Source organism: Carlito syrichta, unplaced genomic scaffold, assembly GCF_000164805.1.
Source record: "Carlito syrichta isolate Samal-C Ts95f unplaced genomic scaffold, Tarsius_syrichta-2.0.1 Scaffold314115, whole genome shotgun sequence".
In the NCBI taxonomy this organism is placed as follows: domain Eukaryota; kingdom Metazoa; phylum Chordata; class Mammalia; order Primates; family Tarsiidae; genus Carlito; species Carlito syrichta.
The window spans coordinates 389,440-410,366 of record NW_007258211.1 but is presented as its reverse complement, the minus strand read 5'-3'; the positions used below and the strand labels follow the sequence as shown (position 1 = coordinate 410,366).

Here is a 20,927-nt window from a genome sequence, read left to right as displayed (position 1 = left end):
TCGTCTTCTGGAGAAGATAAAAAAGTTCTGAATATGGACAGTGGTGACAAGTGTACAACAAAGGTGAATGTACTCAATGCCACAGAACAATTCACTTAAAAATGGTTAAAATGGTAAATTTTATGTCATGTGTATTTAATCACATTTTTTTAAAATGCAGCCTCTGTGTAACTTCTGCAAGCTGCTTTGCACCTATTCAGTCAATTTTTTTTTTTTATGGTTTAAAGTTCTTGCAACTAAAGGCTCTAACTGATCATTAAGAATTACCAGATGCCCAACCTATGGAATATATATTCAGGAAGCCCATATCAATATGTCAAAGATACAGTTAATCTTTGAACTACAGAATCTAATGGATTTCGCCCTCAGTTCCCCAGTTAGTGAGAGTAAATACAGCACCAAGTTATGTGCCCAATATAAGCAGAAAGTTGCATGTCAAGTCTTACCCCAATTTCTCTCTCGAAGTCTCCCCCGTGCCTCAAGGGACCCCGTTTCCAATGCCTCCAGTGAGGACCACGCCAAACTCCCCGTCTAGACATTGAAGTGGCCGCCTCTCCCGATCTGGGTCAACCCGGGGAGTCTGCTGCAGCCCCTACCCCTCCATCTTCCTGACAAGACAGCAGCCCACTGTAATTGCAGTATTGTAGAAGGGGGCATGGTCTTCTGTCATTGGCTTTTTTCACTTCATGTTTTTACATTGTTTTTATTTCTCTTTCTTTATTCTCAATGTTTGTTTTAATTAAGCATAATGTTCTCAAAGGTCATCTTGGTTTGTAGCATGCACATTTCATTTTTTTTTTTTATTGTCAAGTAGCATTCCATTGTGTGGCTGTGCCACATTTTGCTTACCTATTCATTAGTTGATGCACATTTTGATTGTTTCCACTCTGGCTACTGTGAATGATGCTGCTATGAACGATGGGGTCTGTGTGGATGTAGGGTTTTCAGTTCTCACCAGTATTTCACAAGTAGAAAGGATGGGTCACGCCATCACTCGCTTAAAACTTTGAGCGTCCGCCAGACTGCTTCCCACAGCAGCACAAGATCAGTTGTGAGCCCTTGACACCGAAGTACATAAGTGGGATCAGAATTCAAGGCTAGAGAGTAAGCGAACAAACTTTTGAGAAGACGACAGTGGAGAGAGAGGGTGGGCTGAGGAAGAAAAGATGCGAAACCTCGAGGAATCACACAAGATGGGTCACACAGGACGGGTCGCGGAACAGCGTCCAAAGTCAGATGATGTGGTAAATATAAAAATGCTTTGACAAAGCAGAAAGTCAGAGAAAAAACTGTTTCTAATTTCATAGGAATATCCAGCTGTAGTATGTTTGTCAACAATGCCAGCTTTGTACAAAAGAGGCAGAGTAAAATGTGCCAAGGGGCAAAACCGGCTTGACTGCAGGGCCTGAGAACCTCACAGTGCTTGCGGGGACCTCCCCCAGGAATCCCCCCACACCTCTGTTGGGAGCCGGTCGTGGAGGCCCGCCTGAGCGTTAGGAATCCAGGTGGGCTGCGGACCCTGAGACCACCAGGTTTGGTTCAGGAGCTGAAGGCCCATTCCCTCCTCCCTGCTTTGTTGTTTGGCATGACCCACTAGCAGGGACTTTGATGATCTAAGCATGAAGTTCTGAGAATATGACAGGCATGGCTGAGTCTAGGGATCCCTTGTTCCTGTTTCTCACAGACTGAGGTTTCACCTTTAAACTGCACACAGTTCAAACTCAGGTCACATTTGGGAGCCTTATACATGATACAAGCTTCTTTATAAGAGTTTAAAGTATATTTATAGAATTAGTATATACATTTAGAGAGCTGTTTCCAGCTTTAGATGGTATAGATGATTATCTAGGGTTACCAGAAATGGCCCAGCACGAACTTTGGACTGGGCCGCATTCCTAAGGGCCCAGCATCCACTTTGGGCTGGGCTGCATTCTTTTAAACTGGTTCTTCAGCTACAATTAATGTAGGGTTTTTTCTACTTATAATAGAAACTGAATTTATTTTATTCATAGAAGGTATTGTAGAATAGGTCATGCTACGTGAGGGAATTATGTTAGTTCAAGCATGATCAAACGTGATACTTTAAGGTTTTATAAGAATAAAGCTAACCTTAGAAATTTCATTGTTCCCACTTTCTACTAATTGCGGTTTTGGCTTTAGTACAATTATAGTTTGTATTTGGGTATTATTTTAGAAGCCTTATTGCTGATGATCAGCCTTATATATTAGGATTAGGAATTAGAAACTTTTATAGAAATTAAGATAGATACATAGGGTTTTAGAATAGAGAATTTTGTTAAGAGATTGTAATCAATTGTTCCCAGAAACGGCCCAGCGTGATCTTTGGACTGGGCCACATTCTTTAGGAACTGGTTTGAGCTATAATTAAGAGTTTCTATAGTGTAGGTAGAATTAGCACAGAATAGAAAGGTATTAGGATTTAAGTTAGTCACTAGGTGTTGTGCATGCATAAGCTTTAGAAGTTATTGATTATTAGAATATTATGATGTTAAAATTGTTGTATTGCCTTTGAGGAACATAAACCAAGCATAAGAAACAGTGAGATAATTTTGGGATTGTCCTTTCGCATGCTTGGGAAAACGCCTGGTGGGTAGGGGACGCCCCTCATCCACCTGGCTTTGTGTTCACGTAATAGTCTTGTGATTTGATTGGGATTGTCCTTCCTCATGCTTAAGAAAACACCTGGTGGGTGGGGGGAGTGCGCCTCATCCACCTGGCTTGTGTTCACATGAAAATCTTGTGATTTAACATGTGAAAATTTGGGATAAAAGACTCACGGTTGGTCCCAATAAATGGCTTCTGCTCATTTCACTGAACAGTTGTCCACTTTCTTTCTTTCTCTTTCTTCCTCTTTATATCTATCCCTCCATCTTTCTTTCAATATCTATCCCTACTACAGAATCAGCTTCTGCACTAGACAGAGTCCAGTCTCTTTATTTCTCCTTATTTCTCCAGAATATTCGCCGACACTGCCCCACCTTCCAGGGACCCTCTAAATCTCTTTTTGGGGGCTGGCCCCCCATACACCTCTGTGGAAGGACCTTGGCAAAGAGAAGGGACTGTCACATAAGCTGTCAGCTAAACAAAAAGATTTCTAATCAAAAGGTCATAGGAGAATCCACAAGTATCTCACAATGGAAAGTTTTTAAGACATCAGTAGTATATTTAGGATATGCAAAAACTATATCCATCTTTATAATTTTCTGTAATTTCCCAATTTTCTATGATGAGTCCATTTTTTTTTTTTTTTATGAGTTGGCGTCTCACTCTGTCACCCAGGCTGGAGTGCAGTGACACACTCATGGCCACCACAGCCTCAACCTGCTGAGCTCAGGTGATCCTTCCACCTCAGCCTTCCAAGAAACTGGAAATACAGGCACGCGCCACCACGCCTGGCTTATTTTTTTTATTTATTGTAGAGATGATTCTCATCAAGTTGCCAAGGCTGGTCTCGAACCCATGAGCTCAGGCAATCCTCTCACCTTGGCCTCCCAAAGTGCTGGAATTATAGGTGTGAACCACCACGCCAAGTCCCAGTGTGTATTTTTAAAATGAACATTGGCCAGGCACGGTGGCTCACGTCTGTAATCCCAGCACTTTGGGAGGCTGAGGCAGGACTATTTGAGTCCAAGAGTTCAAGATCAGCTTAGGCAACCTAGCAAGACCTCATCTCTACAAAAAAAAAAAATAAGCTGGACAGGGTGGTGCACGCCTGTAGTCCAAGCTACTCAAGAGGCTGAGACAGGAGGCTTGCCAGACCCTAGCAGATCGAGGCAGCAGTGAGTTGTGATCATGCCGCTGCATTCTAGCCTAGACAACAGAGAGCCCAACTCAAAAAAATAAATTAAATAAAGTAAAAATGAGGTTCAAAGCCAAAGTTTTCCTTCTGGAGTTAGCCCACAAAATGCTTGTGCCAATCCCATTTCTGTCTTTTTTTAAATTTCAGTGAAGGTCTTTGGAGAAATATTCACCTGTCCAGACTGTTTTAAGGAAAGGTTAGAGCTGCTTGATGATACAAGGCAGGCACAGCCAAGAACCCAGGTGCTCATTTGGCCAGTTCTGTGAAACAATATAAAGCCATATCCTTGTTCTTGAGGGACAGGATTGTACCTAAGGCCTGGACGGGCTCCCTAAGCCACACAATCCTCCTGGGCAGGAATCCTGTTGCTTCTCTACTAATGCCCACCTCTGGAGCTGGTCCCAGGAAGAGTGACGGCTACTTTCTCGAGAACAGTGGAAGGAGGAGAGCCTCGGGGTCCATCCTTGCGGATCCTCTGTTCTTTCTCTTGGAGATTTGAAAATTAGCCTCTAGATGCCAAGAAATAAAGCCTCAGTGTTAATTTTTAACACTATGAGTCTTTCGGTTGGTTGTATTGGTTCTGAATCTAATAGCCTATTAAAGTAGAAGGGTCCAGCCCACTGACTTTGCCCCCAAAACAACCTCCCAAATGATTATAAAAATCTTCCTCTTTCCCCCAGAAAGCAAAAGCAAACCGCCTGCCCTTTGTACTTACCAGCTGTGAAAACTCCTCTGGCTTCACTTCCATTGTCAGGGTGAGAAAAGGGTTCACCCAAGGAAGGTCTAACAACAGAAATGCGGCAGAGAAAACTGAGGGGAGTCTTTTCTGACTTGCGAACTGGTCTTGCCGGCAGGTCCAGCTGGTAGGTCCAGACAGCAAGGCCAGCCTTCTGTCACGGAAACACAGCTGCAGCAGACAAATACGGAACTCCAGCCAGAGCAGATGGCCACGGGCAAATGTTAATTAATATTAAATGACACCAGATGATCATGAGTAACGGATATAAGGGTCGCGCTAAACAAGTTACTTCCTTTATCATTCTTTTCTAACAAGCCCGACTTTCTTCTTTGGGGATTTTACACGTTTTCATAGGTTCATTCTCCTTGAGCCAAAAACCATAGTCTCCCCAGTGAGTAAAGATTTCTAGTGCAACAGAAGAGAGCACGGCGCATCCATCACACATCTGCCCCACTCCTGCTCAGGCAGACCCGGACACAGGCCTCTGGCTCCCCTCCCATCTCCCCCATGGCTTCAGTCACTTCCACGGGCTCCCAAGGGTGACTACTCAGGCACACCTCCCCCTCCCTGAATCACAGGGTCAAACATCTACTGACCAAAAGGACTCCCGCCTCTCCAGACTCAGGCTCCTAAAATGCTAGTCCAAAGTGAGCTGTGCAACCGCTCATTTCACAGCAGACTCTAAACCCGCAAAGCTGGGCTTCTCATCTTCGCCCCAAAACTCCACATTCCCCATGTTTATTCTTTCAGAATCGCAGGCACCAATGACTCCTCTCAAGCCTCCTCCATCTATCCCCACCTCTAGGGGTCAGCAAGTTTGGAAATTCTCCCTTTACAATGCATTCATTCTATCTGCCTCTTACCCAGTCACGCCAATCACCAGCTACCCAACCTGACCTAACCTCACAGACAGCAAGAGCTTGCTCACAGGCCTCTCTGCCTTTGGTCTCTCTCTTTTGGTAATGCGACAGGGCCAGGATTCAAAACGAGGACTGACTCCAAAGCTGCTCCCTCTCTTCAAAACAAACTACAGTCCTCCGGTGCCTATCATCACAAGTCCAAATCCCCTAGTCCCTAAGTTCAGAATTTTCTAAACATTAACAATCCAACCTTAACAGATTTGTCCCTCCTTTTAAAAGGGTAACATCCCTATTCCCAATTAATGTGATATATTTCTGCCTTGGTTCCAATTATTCTGCCCACCCAAAATGACCTTCTCCTAGTTCCACACTTACCTCAATCCCACCTCTTTCATGAACTACTTTAAGCTATACTTCCTAAATTCCTATAGCAATTATTCACATGTTATTCAGAAATTAAGTACTGTTCTTATAAGGAGAAGGTCCTTGCCTATCTATACTGTCTTGAATTTAAATTCATAGTAGGGAACCCTCATACATTGCTGGTAGGAATTTAAGATGCAGCCACTTTGAAAAACAGGTTGGCAGTTTCTTAAAAAGCTAAACATAAAATTACCATTTTTACCATGGACTCCTAGGTAACTACGCAGAAGAAATGGAAACATTTTTACATTCACACACAGATTTGCACACTAATGTTCAGGCGTTATTCATAATAGCCCAAAAGTGGAAACTGAAAATCATCATCGTCTGATGACTGCATAGATAAAATGTGGAATATTCAAACAATGGAATACTGCTCAGCAATAAAAAAGGAATAAACTCAAATAAGCCACGACACGAACCTTAAAAACACTATCTGCTAAGTGAAAAGTCACAAGAGATCATATACTGTATGTGTCCCTTTATATGAAATGTCCAAAAAAGGCAAATTTACAGATGAAAAATAAATTATGCTACCTAGAGCTGGCACTTGGAGCAGTGATCTTTTTTTTTTTTTTTTGAGTCTCACTCTGTCGCCCAGGCTGGAGGGCATTGGCACACTCCCAGCCACCATAGCTTTGACCTGCTAGGTGATCCTTCCATCAAGTAGCTGGAACTACAGGCATGCGCCACCACGTCCAGCTGGTCTTTTGATTTATTGTAGAGATGAGGTCTCACCAAGTTGCCCAGGTTGGTCTCGAACCTGTGGACTCAGGCAATCCTCTCACCTCGGCCTTCCAAAGTGCTGGGATTATAAATATGAGCCACTGCACCTGGTCTGGAGCGGTGTTCTTTTTGGGAGATAAAAATGTTCTAAGCCGGGCTCAGTGGCTCAGCCTGTAATCCCAGCAGTTTGGGAGGCCGAGGTGAGTGGATTGCCTGAGCCTACGGGTTCGAGACCAGCCCAGGCATCTTGGCTGATACTGGGATGGCCATGAGTGTGCCACTGCGCTCCAGCCTGGGCAACAGAGTGAGACTCCAACTCAAAAAAAATAAGTTTTGAAACTGATTTATGGCGATGGCACCACTGCTTGGTAAACTCAATTGTATACTTGATATGAGTCGATTTTATATGTAAATGTACTTGAATAAGGCTGTAAAAAATGAATAAATCATAGTAGACTCTCAAATGTTAGCTGAGCATCTAACTACTTCTTACCTGTTTATATCTTTTCTCACCACCTCCTCCCCTGAAACTAGACCCTAAACACCTCGAATGTGAGGCTCAAGTCTCCCATTTATTTTCATGTTAATTTTGATGGCAAACTACACCTAGCCCAAATTTATACGAACGTTGTGTGTTCTTCACTCTCTGTGGATTTGACTTTTGCCTTCTCAGGCTACCAGGTGATGCCATACAGAAACATCAAGGAAGAGATGGTCCATATGCACATCGAGGCAGGGTAACTGGGCTCTGAAGTACAGCTCTTCTACTTCTTAGCTGCCAACTCACAGCAAGTTAACCGTCCTAAATCAAATCCAAATCAGGGAAGATACCAGCAACTACCTCTCAGGGTTGTTGTAAGGACAAAGTGAGATAACATGGATAAAACGTTTAGCTTGGTGTTTGGAACACGTGGAGCTCACGAAATGTTGACTTAAAAGACGTGTACACAAACCCAAGCACACCAGAGAAATCTCCCACACAGAAAACCACCGTTGTAACAGAGGGGACAACCACAGATCCACCTCTTCTTGTCATCCAGCCCCAAGAGTGGTCCTGGGACATCTCTTTTCCCTCCTAAGATAATTGAAGACTGTGTATGCCCGGAAACACAACTACTACACATTTAACACGCAGAACTAAACATTCTCCAACCTTGAACACTTAATTTGTCTGACTGTCCATCTTCTGACTCTCATCCTGCAAGGTGGGATTTCACTTCCTGGCCCCCTTATGGTTTATCAGGGCCACGTGTCTGGGTCTAAACAATGAATTGTGGAAGTGACCAGAGCATGTGTTTGTCCAACCCTCCAAGCTCTTTCCATTCCCGGCCCACAACTAGCAACAGTCCAGTTAGGGACTGCACTGTCAGCCTGGGTGAAGACGTTAGCAGCTCCCCCAGCTAAGCTGCAACAAACATGAGTGAGATGTAAACTCTGTTCTGCACCTGTAAGTTGTAGGGGATGTTACCACAGAGCTCCCAGGCTATGAATTATTTATTTTAAATCTCTCACTCAAAATCTTTAGACCCTCTATTCCCCTGACTTCTGTTACAAGCCACACTCCCTGTTCTGTCACCTCTGATCGTTTCTCCACTTTCTCATAGATGCCACTTCCCTGGCCTAACTCGTTAAGCTATGCTGTTCACCAAGTTTCGTTCTCAGCTCGTGATCCTTCTCATTCTGTGAGCTCTCCAGGCAGATCCTACCCACTCCTGATTTACCCACCTGGCTGCTCCATAAGCATCATCAATCCAGTATGCCCGAAAGAAAATGCATCAGCTGTCCAGTCCCACCTAGACACAAGATTCCTCCTACATTTGGCACTTGGTGAACAGCACCAAATTCCACATTCACCTGAGTCAGAAGCCTGGCAGTGACGCTGGGCTTTTCCCTCCCTCACCCCAACCACATCCAACCAACCAGTCTTGGCAATTTTCACCTTCCTTAAATGTATGTGTTGTTTTTGTCCAGGGGAAGGAAGTATTTACTTTTGCTTGTTTAATGCTTTTTACGGTAGATACTAAGAAAACAAATTATTTCAGGCTCAGGGAGTTTTATTTTGGTGTCAGCCATGACAATGATGCTCTATCTGAGGAGAACAAATAGTTTAGCCCACACCAAGAGATAAGACAGCTTTTAATTTCTGAGTACACAGTTGTGAAACTATGGAAGTAGCAACCTACATGTTTGTCTCATCTCTTTAGATGCTTGTTTAAGTAAAAGTCTCATTAAATTCCCTTAAGCATTACTCATATTACCATTCATGTTTAAGACAAGACTTGTCATTCACCAAGTATTTATGGCTGGTTCTCTTCTTCTTCTTATAAATAATGTAATACGCATCCCCTAATTCATCTCTACTTTCTCTACCCTGCTTGATTTTCTGAAGTTGAAAAAAGTATTCCTGGCATGCTAAAACCAGAGCCAAGGTTTCTCAACAACTTCAGTTAAACTACCTTTAATGCCCCAATCAACGTAGACCACACATGCATTATCTGCACTTTAAAGAACTCCAAGTGGCTGATGTCTTTTGGTTAGGGTAACCATCACACAGTGGTAAGTGCCTGGCAGCCTGCTCTTCTTCAGCCTCGAAAATATTCAGAATTTATTCTCCAGATAGAAGAGTTCTCACAGCAGCACACTCAGTTACAAAAAGACCAAAAAATTTTATTGCTTTGTGACAAGCCAGCAAACACAACTGAACAATTATAAACATGACACTTCTAAATTCTCAAATGAAATTCCAAGATCAAAATGTGCACCTCCACTTAAACTGCATTTGTTAAAACCGAAACCCACATTTTCTGGCAAACACTTAAGTATTCTCAAGCAGAACTGATACCTAAAGAGGCAAGTAAAAACTATTATCGAACTTACTGTCTATGTCCAATCACACAGTTCAAAAGCCTTTTATGCTTAATCCAGGCAGTGCTATTGCTGCACATTTTAAGTGACCATCCTGGGCGCTTTTAAGAACCTAACACTTTTTGCTTTCTACAAAACTGCAGAAAGAGCTGTCAAGAAAATTGTGTTAAAATTCAACACCGCACTACAACTCACATCTCATGTCTACGTCTTTCCTTATGATGGAAAATGCAGTCAGTCTAACATGGCCTGATAAAAGCTGTGGAGGCTATGCCAAATATCGTGTCATACAAACAGGAAGCCCAAATCGGTTGCTAGGCAAGAAAGGGTGATACTTCTAAATACTTCATGTTATTTTGGAAACACTAGCACTTTCCTTTCAGTGGGTGCCAAAGAACTACAGATTAAGTCACCATTTTAATAATTTCAACTCAATAGCAAGAGTTACCTGGTAAATATTCTTATTACTAACAGAAAATGAGGAAGGGGAATGCCAACAAGATTTGCATGACTTGCCCCAAACTTTAAATTTAAAACCTGACTGTTCATAGTCATCAACAACCTGAAATTTCTTACTCTAAAAAACATTACCAAATCAAACTAATTTTTTAATCTGGGATTTTATCTTTCTTCCAAAGCACAGCATTTTTTTCTAATATACTAGTCAGGGTTTTGTGTATTAACTCATGTGGGTGGCTTTATGCTCCAAGACCAAATGGCAGACAATTTTTAATTGGTGTAATAGCAGAACGTTAAGGCAGTATCAGAAAGCAGAGGTGTTTTGAAACACTAAGCACAACCCCCTGCCTGGTAGAACCAAATGATAAGATGTTACTAAATTCCTTACTACAAAAACTTTCCAAAATCCACTGAGCTTGACTTTGTAGTTTAATCCTTTATATTTTGATGGCAGTGAGAGAGAACCCAGGGCTATAACTCCCTTGACAAAAAAATTCAACTTCTGATTTACTCGCAAAGTTTAAAATAAGGTAGGGAAAATATAAAATGCGTTTTCCTTGCTTGGCAACCATTCTTTTTAATGATCTATTTTTAGATACACCTGTGGATGGATGTTAACTTGGATATAGAAAATATCAGGCATCACATCTGGGAGAACCACAAACAAGACAATAAACTTCTCAATCAGCACATCAACAGTCAGGGCAAGCAAGAAAAGGACTTTACCAAGAGATTAACATTTCACTTTGTGACAGAACTGAAATACAGAGAAGTACAGAGCAAATTCGCTGAAACAACAAAGAAATGTCTGTCCACGTAGAGGCTGTTTTTTTAACTCCCAAAAGAGTGTTTCAATTCTGATACTCACGCCACACAACTAGTTACGAAAATAAAGCGCAGTGCTCAGCAACTGGGCGTCCTAACTACCATCAGAGGCACTCTGGGCTCACCCCCTCCTGGCACCTGCTGAGTCAGCAAGACCGGGAGCAGGGAGAGCCTCCTATTTTTCAACACAAGCGGCTGCCGTCTCCTTGTTGAAGCCCCGGATGGAGAGATCATAGACCACCTCCTCCACTTTCTTCACGTCATACTTCAAGCCGTCATAGCGCTTCCTCAGGGAGTCATTTTTCAGGTTGAGAAGGCGGAAACCGGAATCCAGCTCGTTGATGAAGGTGGAGATGTGAAGGGGCCGAGCGTAGTCTCCAGCAGTCACGCTGTTGACGGACAGCCTCGACTGCAGAGGGAGAGAAATGGGGGCACGTTACCAAGAGGCTGCTCCTTAGCTACCTTCCTCCAGACCGCAACGCGAAGAACCTCAGGCTGAGACTGCTACACTGACGCCGTGTCTCAAAGTACACACAATGACAGACAAAACAGGACTCTCCCTGAAAATGAGACTATTCGCACCAAGTAACATTTAAAAACACATCTTTTGAAAATTTCTCTTAATTTCTTAAACTGGCTATTGCAAAATGAAGTGTTTTATATCATGCAAGTGTCACTTCTACAGTTCATCGGCTGACAGAAAAAAGAAACAACCGAGTAAGCAGAGCAGTTTTGCTCTCTTTGTATCGAGACCAAATGATAACATTTCTAGAGTCCACCTACTGAGCTGCAACTCCAGTCACCTAGAATGAGTAAGACAGAGAGGGCAGAAGCAGCTAAGTCAGTGAAACACTGCCTTGAAGAGCAGATAAGATTGATTCAAGACCCAACTCAAGATTCTCCATCTCCATAAAATCCTCCCCACTATTCCAGGCTTCCCTCAAATGCATTCTCAACATATTCAGTCTTAAAGACACCTCACACTGACAAGTAATAGTGATGAGGTGCTTCAAATTCACCAGTCAAGTGTCTCCAACAAGCCTGAGGCAAACAGTACAGCCTGCAGTGGGCCCCAGTATCCATTCTCTCCATCTTCCTCAGTGGAGGAGTTTTCAGCACACACACACCCGCCTGCCAGATGCCATTTTTGCTCCCCTACAGACAAGGCACTGGAATGCTAACTAGAAGTTGTATGTACCACTTCAAAGATACATCCTTAGAGTGCGAGACTATGCCCTCTTCCCAATTTCCTCCTCCTACTGGCTGAAGTGAAGATGTGAACAGAGCAACAGGTCTGGAACAGAAGAGAGAAGCTACAAGCCAGAAGTATCCAGAGCCAAAGATCAAGGAATCATCACACAAGTCCTAGACTGTTTTCCTCTAGAGCAAGGACAGGCAAAAATTTTCTTAATGAGCTGGAGGGTAAACATTTCCACTTCTGCAGCGTGCACAATCTCTGTCACAACTACTCAACTCTGCTATTAACAGCTTTTTTCTTCTTTAGGCTTCTATAGGACAATTTCTCAAGAGAGATTACTGAGATAAAGGATAAGATTAACTTAAACAGTTATACATGTAAAATGTTCTCCAAAACAATTATATGAATTAACACAGATACCAGGAACACTGTATCTTGCCACTACTCTAAAAATCATCAAAATTAAAGACTATTTTTGTCACCTTTTATGCATTCACACATTAGTAAGCATGCGCAGTTACCCCATCATTGGAGCCAACATTTTCTGATGCTTAGCACACTGTTACACATATAGTGACACTCAATGATTACCTAGTGTCGGACAGATGGTTTAGAAAAGGAAGAAGGCTTTCTGAGTGTCACTACCCATTTAAAAAACTGACATAAAGCAGAAAGACAAAAAAAGCAACCAGAAAATTACTGAGCTTACCAGTTCACTAGCAAGAATTAGAACTCCTGAGAGATAATCTTCTACATCTAGATGAAATCCTTTCTCCCGATCTGGCTCAACTAAAAAAAATAGGAAAATAAAGTCATGATGCAAATGCAATTTAAGCCTAAGAATATAAAAAGATGCATATCATTTCTCCTGAACTAAGTGAAGAAAGGATGAATCTTTTAAAATTGGTTTCTGTGTACTCAAGCAATAAAATGTTTAACTAAAAAAAAAATTGGTTTCTGAGTTAGGGGCAGTAGCCCACACATATAATTCTAGCACTTTAGGAGGCCGAGGTGAAAGATCACTTGAGGCCAGGAGTTCAAGACCAGCCTGGTCAACATAGAGCGATTCAGTCCCTATACAAAATTTAAAAATAAGAAAAAATTTTTAGGTTGGGCATGGTGACACACACGTAGTCCTAGCACTTTGGGAAGCTGTGGCTGGAGGATTTCCTGAGCCCAAGAGTTCGAGACCACCCTAGGCAACATAGTGAGACCCTGTCTCTACCAAAAAAAAAAAAAGTCAAAAAATTACCTGAGCAAAGTGGCACATGCCTGTAGTCCCAGTTACTCAGAAGGCTAAGGCAGAAGGATCACCTGAGCCCAGGAGGTCAAAGCCGAGGTGAGCTGTGATATATTGCACTTCAGTCTGGGCGTCAGAGTGAGACCCTGACTCAAAAAAAAAGCTATCTTTTAAATGGACTTCTTAATGTGTTCATACTCATGGTAACTACACCTCACTGGATTTTTTTGAGTTTGCAAGCAAATTCAATTTTTTCTTTCATTCTTCTCTCAAAAAGTAATATTACCAAGAATGGTAACTAGTCATGTCAGAGAATATTTTTCTTGTTAGAAGATGCATACTGAAGCATGTAAGAAGTTATGGTATCTATAACTAACTTTCGAATTGTTTATAAACACACATATACAGGCAAAATGAGGAGATTAAGCAAGTGGTAATTCTCAGCTGGAGTGTAAACTGGTATTCACTGTACTATCCTTTCACCTTTCTGTAGGCTTGAAATTGTTAAAAATTAAAATTCAATGCCAGACACAGTGGCTCAGCCTGTAATCCCAGCACTTTGGGAGGCTGAGGCGAGAGGACAGTCTGAGCTCGGGGGTTCAAGACCAGCCTTGGCAACTTAGTGAGACCTCGTCTCTACAATAAATAAAAAAATTAGCTGGGTATGATAGTACATGCCTGTTGTTCCAATTATTTGGAAGGCTGAGGCAAAAGGACCGCCTAAGCCCAGCGGGTCAAGGCTGCAGTGGACGTGAACATGCCACTGCACTCCAGTCTGGGCAACAGAGTGAGACTACAAATCAAAAAAAAAAATTTAATTCAAACACTAAAAGTAACATCTAAGCACAATGAGCAAGCCACTGCATATTTTTAGTTTTTGTGTTTCCAAGTACAACTAAGTACAGATCAAAAATACAAGGAAAAGTTGGGTGCAGTAGCTTGTGCCTGTAATCCCAGCACCTTGGGAGGCCGAGGAGAGAGGACTGCCTGAGCCCACGGGTTCCAGACCAGCCTGGGCAACACAGCGAGACCTCATCTCTACAATAAATCAAAAAATAGTCAGGTGTGGTGGCACATGCCTGTAGTTCCAGCTACTTGGAAGGCTGAGGCAGAAGCATCACCTGAGCCCAGTAGGCCGAGGCTGCGGTGGCCATGAGCATGACACTGCACTCCAGCCTGGGCAACAGAGTAAGACTCCAAACTCAACAAAAAATAAAAATAAAAATAACACTCCAACAATTACAAAATACAAATTTTAGGAAACAACAGAGGGTAACAACTGTTTGCACAACATTTATCATAACTATATCAGGCATTGTAGGCAACCCAGAGGTGACCTAAGGTATACAGGAGGGTGTGCGCAGATCACCGGCAAACACTACACCAGTTGCATCAGGGACTTGAGCACTCACGGATTTTGGTACAGGGTGGGGGTCCTGCAACCAATCATCCTTGGACGCCAACCAGTGAGTGTAAGTGGTTTTCTAGTTCGTTCTTATTTGTTTAAACAAAGAGAAAGTACAACAAACAGCCCTCTCCACCAAAAACTAAGCAACCACGCCTGATTCTGTAGTTCCCACTAATGAAGACACTTACTGCCAAGAATTTCTGTAACTGCTTCTCGAGTCACCAGTGTTTCTGTTTCCAAATACACAACAAATGCTGCCAAGAAGACCAAGCGCTGCAACACAAACCTCCAGTGCTCATGAAATCTGCATGAAAGTAAGCAGGTTTAGGTTGTGAGGCTGGGGCCCTTCAGAGAGATAAGTTTAGTACAGTCGTGTCCAAACAATTTAGAAACGGGATACTTTTACAAATAAAATCTGATGTGAAAAGCCAACATTTCATAAAACATTTAAGAGCAATATGACATTCATATACATTAGATGGATTCAGAATAAATTTTACAAGTTCACATTTATAACAATTATTTATTATAGCTTTAATCAGTGAGGAGTATGGTCTAATTTTGATATCAAAATTTACAACTGAAGATTATGGAAGAAAAGGGCAATTGTGCTTTAGAAGTTTAATTAGTAAGAACAAAGATACTGCTTTGAGAAAAATAAACATTTGCAACTAAAGATTGATGACAACTGCAACTATATATTAGCCTCAACAGGTAACTTATTCCTACGTTTTGATTTGAGTGTAAGGTAGCAAGAAAATTCTGATTCACAAAATTACCATCTGCAATCACTAAGCAAATAAACTTAAAACCTCAGTATACTGAGCTAGAAGCCTGAAAAAAGAACAGAAAATTTTACTGCCCCTGGATATTTATGGTATGGCTTCTGCTCTTCAATTGCAGCAACAAATTCAAAAAAAATTTCTCAACATATAGCAAGTCAAACAAAGCTTCCTGACGGCCATATCTAGCTTCAGGACAGCCTGTGTGTGACCTCCAGAGTAAACAGTCTCTAAAGACCCTGCCAGCTCTATCGTCCTACCTCAGTGCTTCAGTTATTACCTTATAGTAAGGTACTTTTTCTGTAGAGTCAGGTAGTAAATATTTTAGGCTCTGTGAGCTACTTTCACTCTGTCACATATGTATTCTTTTTTTTTTGAGTCGGAGTCTTACTCTGCTGCCCAGGCTGGAGTGCAGCGACACATCACAGCCTCTGCAGCCTCAACCTGCTGGGCTCAGGGGATCCTTCCACCTCAGCCTTCCAAGTAGCTGGAACTACAGGCTTGTACTACCATACCCAGCTTAATTTTTTATTTTTGTAGAGATGAGGTCTCACCAAACTGCCCAGGTTGGTCTCGAACCCCTGAGCTTAGGCAATCCAATCCTCTTGCCTCAACCTTCCAAAGTGCTGGGATTACAGGCTTGAACCACTGTGCCCAGTCTACATACATATTCTTTTTTATTTTTATTTATTTATTTATTTATTTTTTTTGAGTTGGAGTCTCACTCCGTCACCCAGGCTGGAGTGCCATGGCACACTCACGGCCACTCCAGCGTCGACCTATTGGGCTCCGGCAATCCTTCTGCCTCAGCCTTCCAAGTAGCTGGAACTACAGGTGCGCACTACCACACCCGGCTAGTTTTATTTTATTGTAGAGACGAGGTCTCGCCAAGTTGCCCGGGCTGGTCTCGAATCCACGGGCTCAGGCAATCCACTCACTTCGGCTTCCCAAAGTGCTGGGATTACAGGCTGAGCCACCAAGCCCAGCCCATATTCTTATTTGGGTGCTTTTCTTTCTTTCTTTGTTTTGTTAACAACTCTTTAAAAGATAAAAGTAATTCTTGGCTCCCAGAGGTAGCAGGCCCCCAAGGAGGCTGCCAACCCTTGCCTTAAAGCATCTTCTTGTGAGATTATACTACCCACCCCTCAACATATGTTGATTGACTATACATGTGTCCCCTTTTTTTGGAGCCAGAGTTTCATTTTGTTACCCAGGTACCCAGCGGCATGATCACAGCTCACCACTGCCTCAACTTTCCGGGCATAGGCAATCCTTCCACCTAAGATTCTCAAGTAGTTGGGACTATAGGCATGCGCCACCACATCTGGCTTTTTTACTTTTTCTTTTTCTTTTTTTGTAGAGATAAGGTATTGATATGGTGCCCTGGCTAGTCTCAATCCCAGGTTCAAGTGATGCTCTTCCCTCAGCCTCCCAAAGCGGTAGGATTATAGGTGTGAGCCACCATACCTGACCTTATATATGTGTCTTTTTTTTTTTTTTTTTTTTTTTTTTATGAGTTAAGAGTCGCCCAGACTGGAGTGCAGTGGCCACTCCCGGCCACCGCAGCCTCGACCTGCTAGGGTCCGGCAATCCTTCCGCCTCAGCCTTCCAAGTAGCTGGAACTACAGGCGCGCGCAACCACGCCCAGCTAATTTTTTGATTTATTGTAGAGATGAGGTCTCGCCAAGTTGCCCAGGCGGGTCTCAAACCCGCGGGCTCAGGCAATCCACTCACCTCAGCCTCCCAAGGCGCAGGATTACAGGCTGAGCCACCGAGCCTGGCTATATATGTGTCTTAATATAGAACATCCTTTTCAGTAAGAAAATGAAAGTAAGTTGAAATTCTTGATTCTTATTTATCACAGCTTTCCAATACTTAGATGTAGTTTTTCTCAGTTTAAGATCTATAAAATCAGGGTAAAGTTTACAATCTATGTTTCACAATTTTGACTGGCAACCCGTTCCTTCTCTACTGATACATAAAATAAAGGTGTATCTTAAAATTAACAGTGTTATAAATTCAATAAGATGTGGCATAAGATATTGGTTGACTATATATGTCACTTGGCAGTGAAATTCAAGCTCTGAGATAAAACTCAGTTCCATTATATATTTGTACATACCAGTACATATTACCACCTAATCTTATAAACTTAATAGCATAACTATAGTTCATCCTATTTCACACAAAACTTGAATATAGCAAATCTTTTCAATTTTGACCTTCATACATTTTCTTTTTTGCTTTTTCAATGCAAAATACGACATTCCTTGAATCATTTTTTAAAGTAAAAAGAAAAAAATAAAATCATCAATTTTGTCACCACCATTATCATTTTTTTTGTTGTTGTTACTTCTACAGAAGGATGTTTACGTAGTTTTTTGTTGTTGTTGTTGTTGCTGTTTTTGTTTTTGAGTTGGAATCTCACTGTCGCCCAGACTGGAGTGCAGTGGCCGCTCCCGGCCACTGCAGCCTCGACCTGCTGGGCTCCGGCGATCCTTCTGCCTCAGCCTTCCAAGTAGCTGGAACTACAGGCATGAGCTACCATCGCCCGGCTAATTTTTTGATCTTTATTGTAGAGATGAGGTCTTGCCAAGTTGCCCAGGCGGGTCTCGAACCCTCGGGCTCAGGCAATCCACTCACCTCGGCCTCCCAAATTGCTGGGATTACAGGTTGAGCCCCTGAGCCCAGCTGTTTACGTAGTTTTAAGCAACCATTCAGAACATATAATTTTTCTGCTTTCTTTTTAACTTAAGGTTATAAAATGATGCTACTTTTCTTACAAACCTGTAATACTGTTCAGCAGGGAACTTGGTCTTCAGAGACGTTAAATGTGTTTTTACTGTACCAAAGTGTTCTCGAGCTTTCAAACACCTCTTTGGAACTGGTCACAAAACATAATCGAACGTGATAAGAAAAAGTTTACCAAATTTCAGACACAGTTCTTACTTAATAATCTATGTAGTCTATCTGGAAACATTACAACCAAATGCATACACAGCTCTACTTTTCAACTGACTCTCTAGTTTCTCTATTGATTAGCCATACTGTTTGAAACTTAAAAAAAAGAGAGAAAGAAATTTTGAGAAAAATAAAAAGACAACCATACTGAAAAATGAACAATCCAAAACCTGATGCGGAAATGGGATGTGTTAGGAAACACACAGGTAATTGGTAAGGTGTCATAAATAACCTCATCCTTAAGGGGCTACGCACCAGCTGCTATTCCTATTCACTGCTCAGAGGATGGCTAAAATTGGACTGCTTCTAGCTTACATATAGATCAAAAAGAGCCTTTACCAATTATTCATCATAAGGATGACCAACTCCACATCAACTGAGAAAAATGACTTGCCTATGACACCTTTTCTATCTGAAAATATATTTCAACTCTTTTAGCTATCCTGGCTGCACCTCACAATGAAGTTTCCATGTCTAAACTTGACATTTTTTATTTTCATTCAAAGGGTTGACTGTAAATGCATTAATTTGAGAAAATGTTATATAGTTCACCTCATATCTGCAAATACATATTAAAAAGTATTCAATCCTTAAAAAGCTTGGAGTCAAACACACCAAAAAAAGAGTCAAATAAAAGTTACTAGATACACAAGAGTTATTAGCATCAGTAGAATTCCATCATAATGAAAACATTCCTATTTAAACCACATTATGTGGAAGTGAAAAATCAACCAAAACACAAAGAATACTGTCAATCTATAAAATGACCAAATCACCTACTTCTTCAATTTTTACTCACCATAAAGCACAATGGACATTTTTCATAATAAAACATCTTCTGGATAGAAATTAACTCCCTAAATAAGAGACTGACACATTGGAAGAAAAAAAACCTTCAAAACCAAAACAAAGAACTTACTGTCCTGAAACCCAGCACCTTGATGGACCCCTTGCAGTAGAGTTAGAATCTCTCGAGCTGTTTGTTCTAAACACTGCACAACTTTTCGGATTTCCTAGAGAGTTAAAAATCAAAATCAGATAAATGCAACATAATATTTTCACAGACTCATGCAAAACACACCAAATAGCACATTTGATTTATCGTACCTTCACATACATTCAAATCATCCTCACAAGAAACTAAACTTGTACAAAAAAATTCCCAAGTTTGGTTGAAACCCAACTTTTCCACTTATTTCCTCTGAGACTTCAGAAAGTCACTAAAAAGCCTCAGATTCCTCAGGTGGCCTTCAAAGGATAATAACTATCCACCCACCCCAACTATACAATTGAAACCCTACACAATGGATGGCAAGTACAAACGCAATTTATAAAATGAAGCGTTAACCGGGCTCGGTGGCTCAGCCTATAATCCCGCATCTTGGGAGGCTGAGGTGAGTGGATTGCCTGAGCCCACGGGTTCGAGACCCGCCTGGGCAACTTGGCGAGACCTCATCTCTACAATAAATCAAAAATTAGCCAGGTGTGGTAGTGCGCACCTGTAGTTCCAGCTACTTGGAAGGCTGAGGCGGAAGTACCGCTGGAGCCCAGCAGGTCGAGGCTGCGGTGGCCGTGTGCGGCTACTGCACTCCAGTCTGGGTGACAGAGTGAGACCCCAACTCAAAAAAAAAACAAAAACAAAAAAGAAGCATTAAATGCAAGGATTGAGTATTTTTTCATCAATTCATTTCACAAATATTCACGGAGCACATTTATGTGGTAGGCATTGTGTAAATATCAGGAAACCAAGCAGACTGTCCCTTCCCTCTGGCAGCTTATAATGGAGGAGACAAACAAATTTTGTTTAATATTAATCATTACACATGAAACAGTTAACGTACTACTAAAAAACGTAACAGGAAAAAGATCATTTAGGTTGTGAGGCCAAGGAGGTAACTGTAACTAGGAAAAGAATGGGAAAGCAACAAATTCCTGGAAAAGCAACCAGGACATGCAAGAATCCTGAGGCAGAAAACTATTAGTAGCACTAGCGGCACGAAAGAGAGAGTAAGCATAGCACACAAAGGGAGACAGCGCAAGACGAGACTGGAGAGAGACGCCTTGTGGGTCACGGAGACCTGGATTTTTATCCCATGTGGGACGAGGAGCCATAGGAGAGTTTTAAACAGAGGATCGCGTGTGCTCTCAAAATACCAATAACAAGCACCTAAAACGCGCAAGGGCCGAAGCCCGGGCGCTGAGCCTTCGACAGACACAAGTGCAGAAGAGAAGGAAAGGGACGCTCAAATGAGGCAGGTGACGCTGGGAAGCAGAGACCCGAAAGGAGTCAGGGCAGAGCAGTCGGATCTGGGGCGGGGCGGGGCGGGGCGGCGGGGGAGTCCCGGCCCAACCGGAGGGCAAGCGACCCACCCTCGGAGGCGTCCCCGTCGCCCGAGACCGAGCGACGGAGGAGGGCCGGGCGGTGCGGCCCAGCCGGACAGGGGAAGGGGAAGGGGAAGGGGACCGGGAGGGAGGGGGCTCGCCTCTCGGATGTCCTGCTCGGCAGCCAGAAAGCCCTGCAGCTCCACGAAGATCTCGCTCACAGACATGGCGACGGCCGCACGACAGTCAGCCTGTGTGGCGAGGGCGGCCAGAGAAGCGGGCTCCGGAGACAACCAGCA

General features: G+C 42.5%; 1 protein-coding gene across 3 annotated transcripts; it reads right to left on the bottom strand.

The window, feature by feature from the left end:
* Positions 1-9,214: 9,214 nt before the first annotated feature.
* TSN (translin) lies at positions 9,215-20,920 on the bottom strand. 3 transcript variants are annotated; one of them, XM_008071093.2, is made up of 6 exons: positions 20,790-20,920; positions 19,226-19,319; positions 18,133-18,229; positions 14,752-14,867; positions 12,625-12,704; positions 9,215-11,126 (listed from the first exon to the last, which is right to left on the bottom strand). In XM_008071093.2, exons 1-6 carry the CDS (start codon positions 20,853-20,855, stop codon positions 10,893-10,895), a joined length of 687 nt encoding a protein of 228 aa, XP_008069284.1. In that variant the 5' UTR covers positions 20,856-20,920; the 3' UTR covers positions 9,215-10,892. The 3 variants fall into 3 exon arrangements, with proteins under 3 accessions (XP_008069284.1, XP_021574755.1, XP_021574754.1); XM_021719080.1 differs by lacking the exon at positions 12,625-12,704; XM_021719079.1 differs by lacking the exons at positions 18,133-18,229; positions 19,226-19,319 and having other exon boundaries at positions 20,677-20,920.
* Between the last annotated feature and the right edge of the window lie 7 nt (positions 20,921-20,927).

Excerpts from the sequence above, each read along its gene's own strand:
- TSN (XM_008071093.2), bottom strand. The coding sequence starts at position 20,855 with ATGTCTGTGAGCGAGATCTTCGTGGAGCTGCAGGGCTTTCTGGCTGCC. Across the intron at positions 18,230-19,225 it reads AGGTGCTGGGTTTCAGGACA|TTCCAAAGAGGTGTTTGAAA; the intron begins GTAAGTTCTTTG and ends TTTTGTGACCAG. Across the intron at positions 11,127-12,624 it reads TAATTCTTGCTAGTGAACTG|TCGAGGCTGTCCGTCAACAG; the intron begins GTAAGCTCAGTA and ends CTCCCTCTGCAG.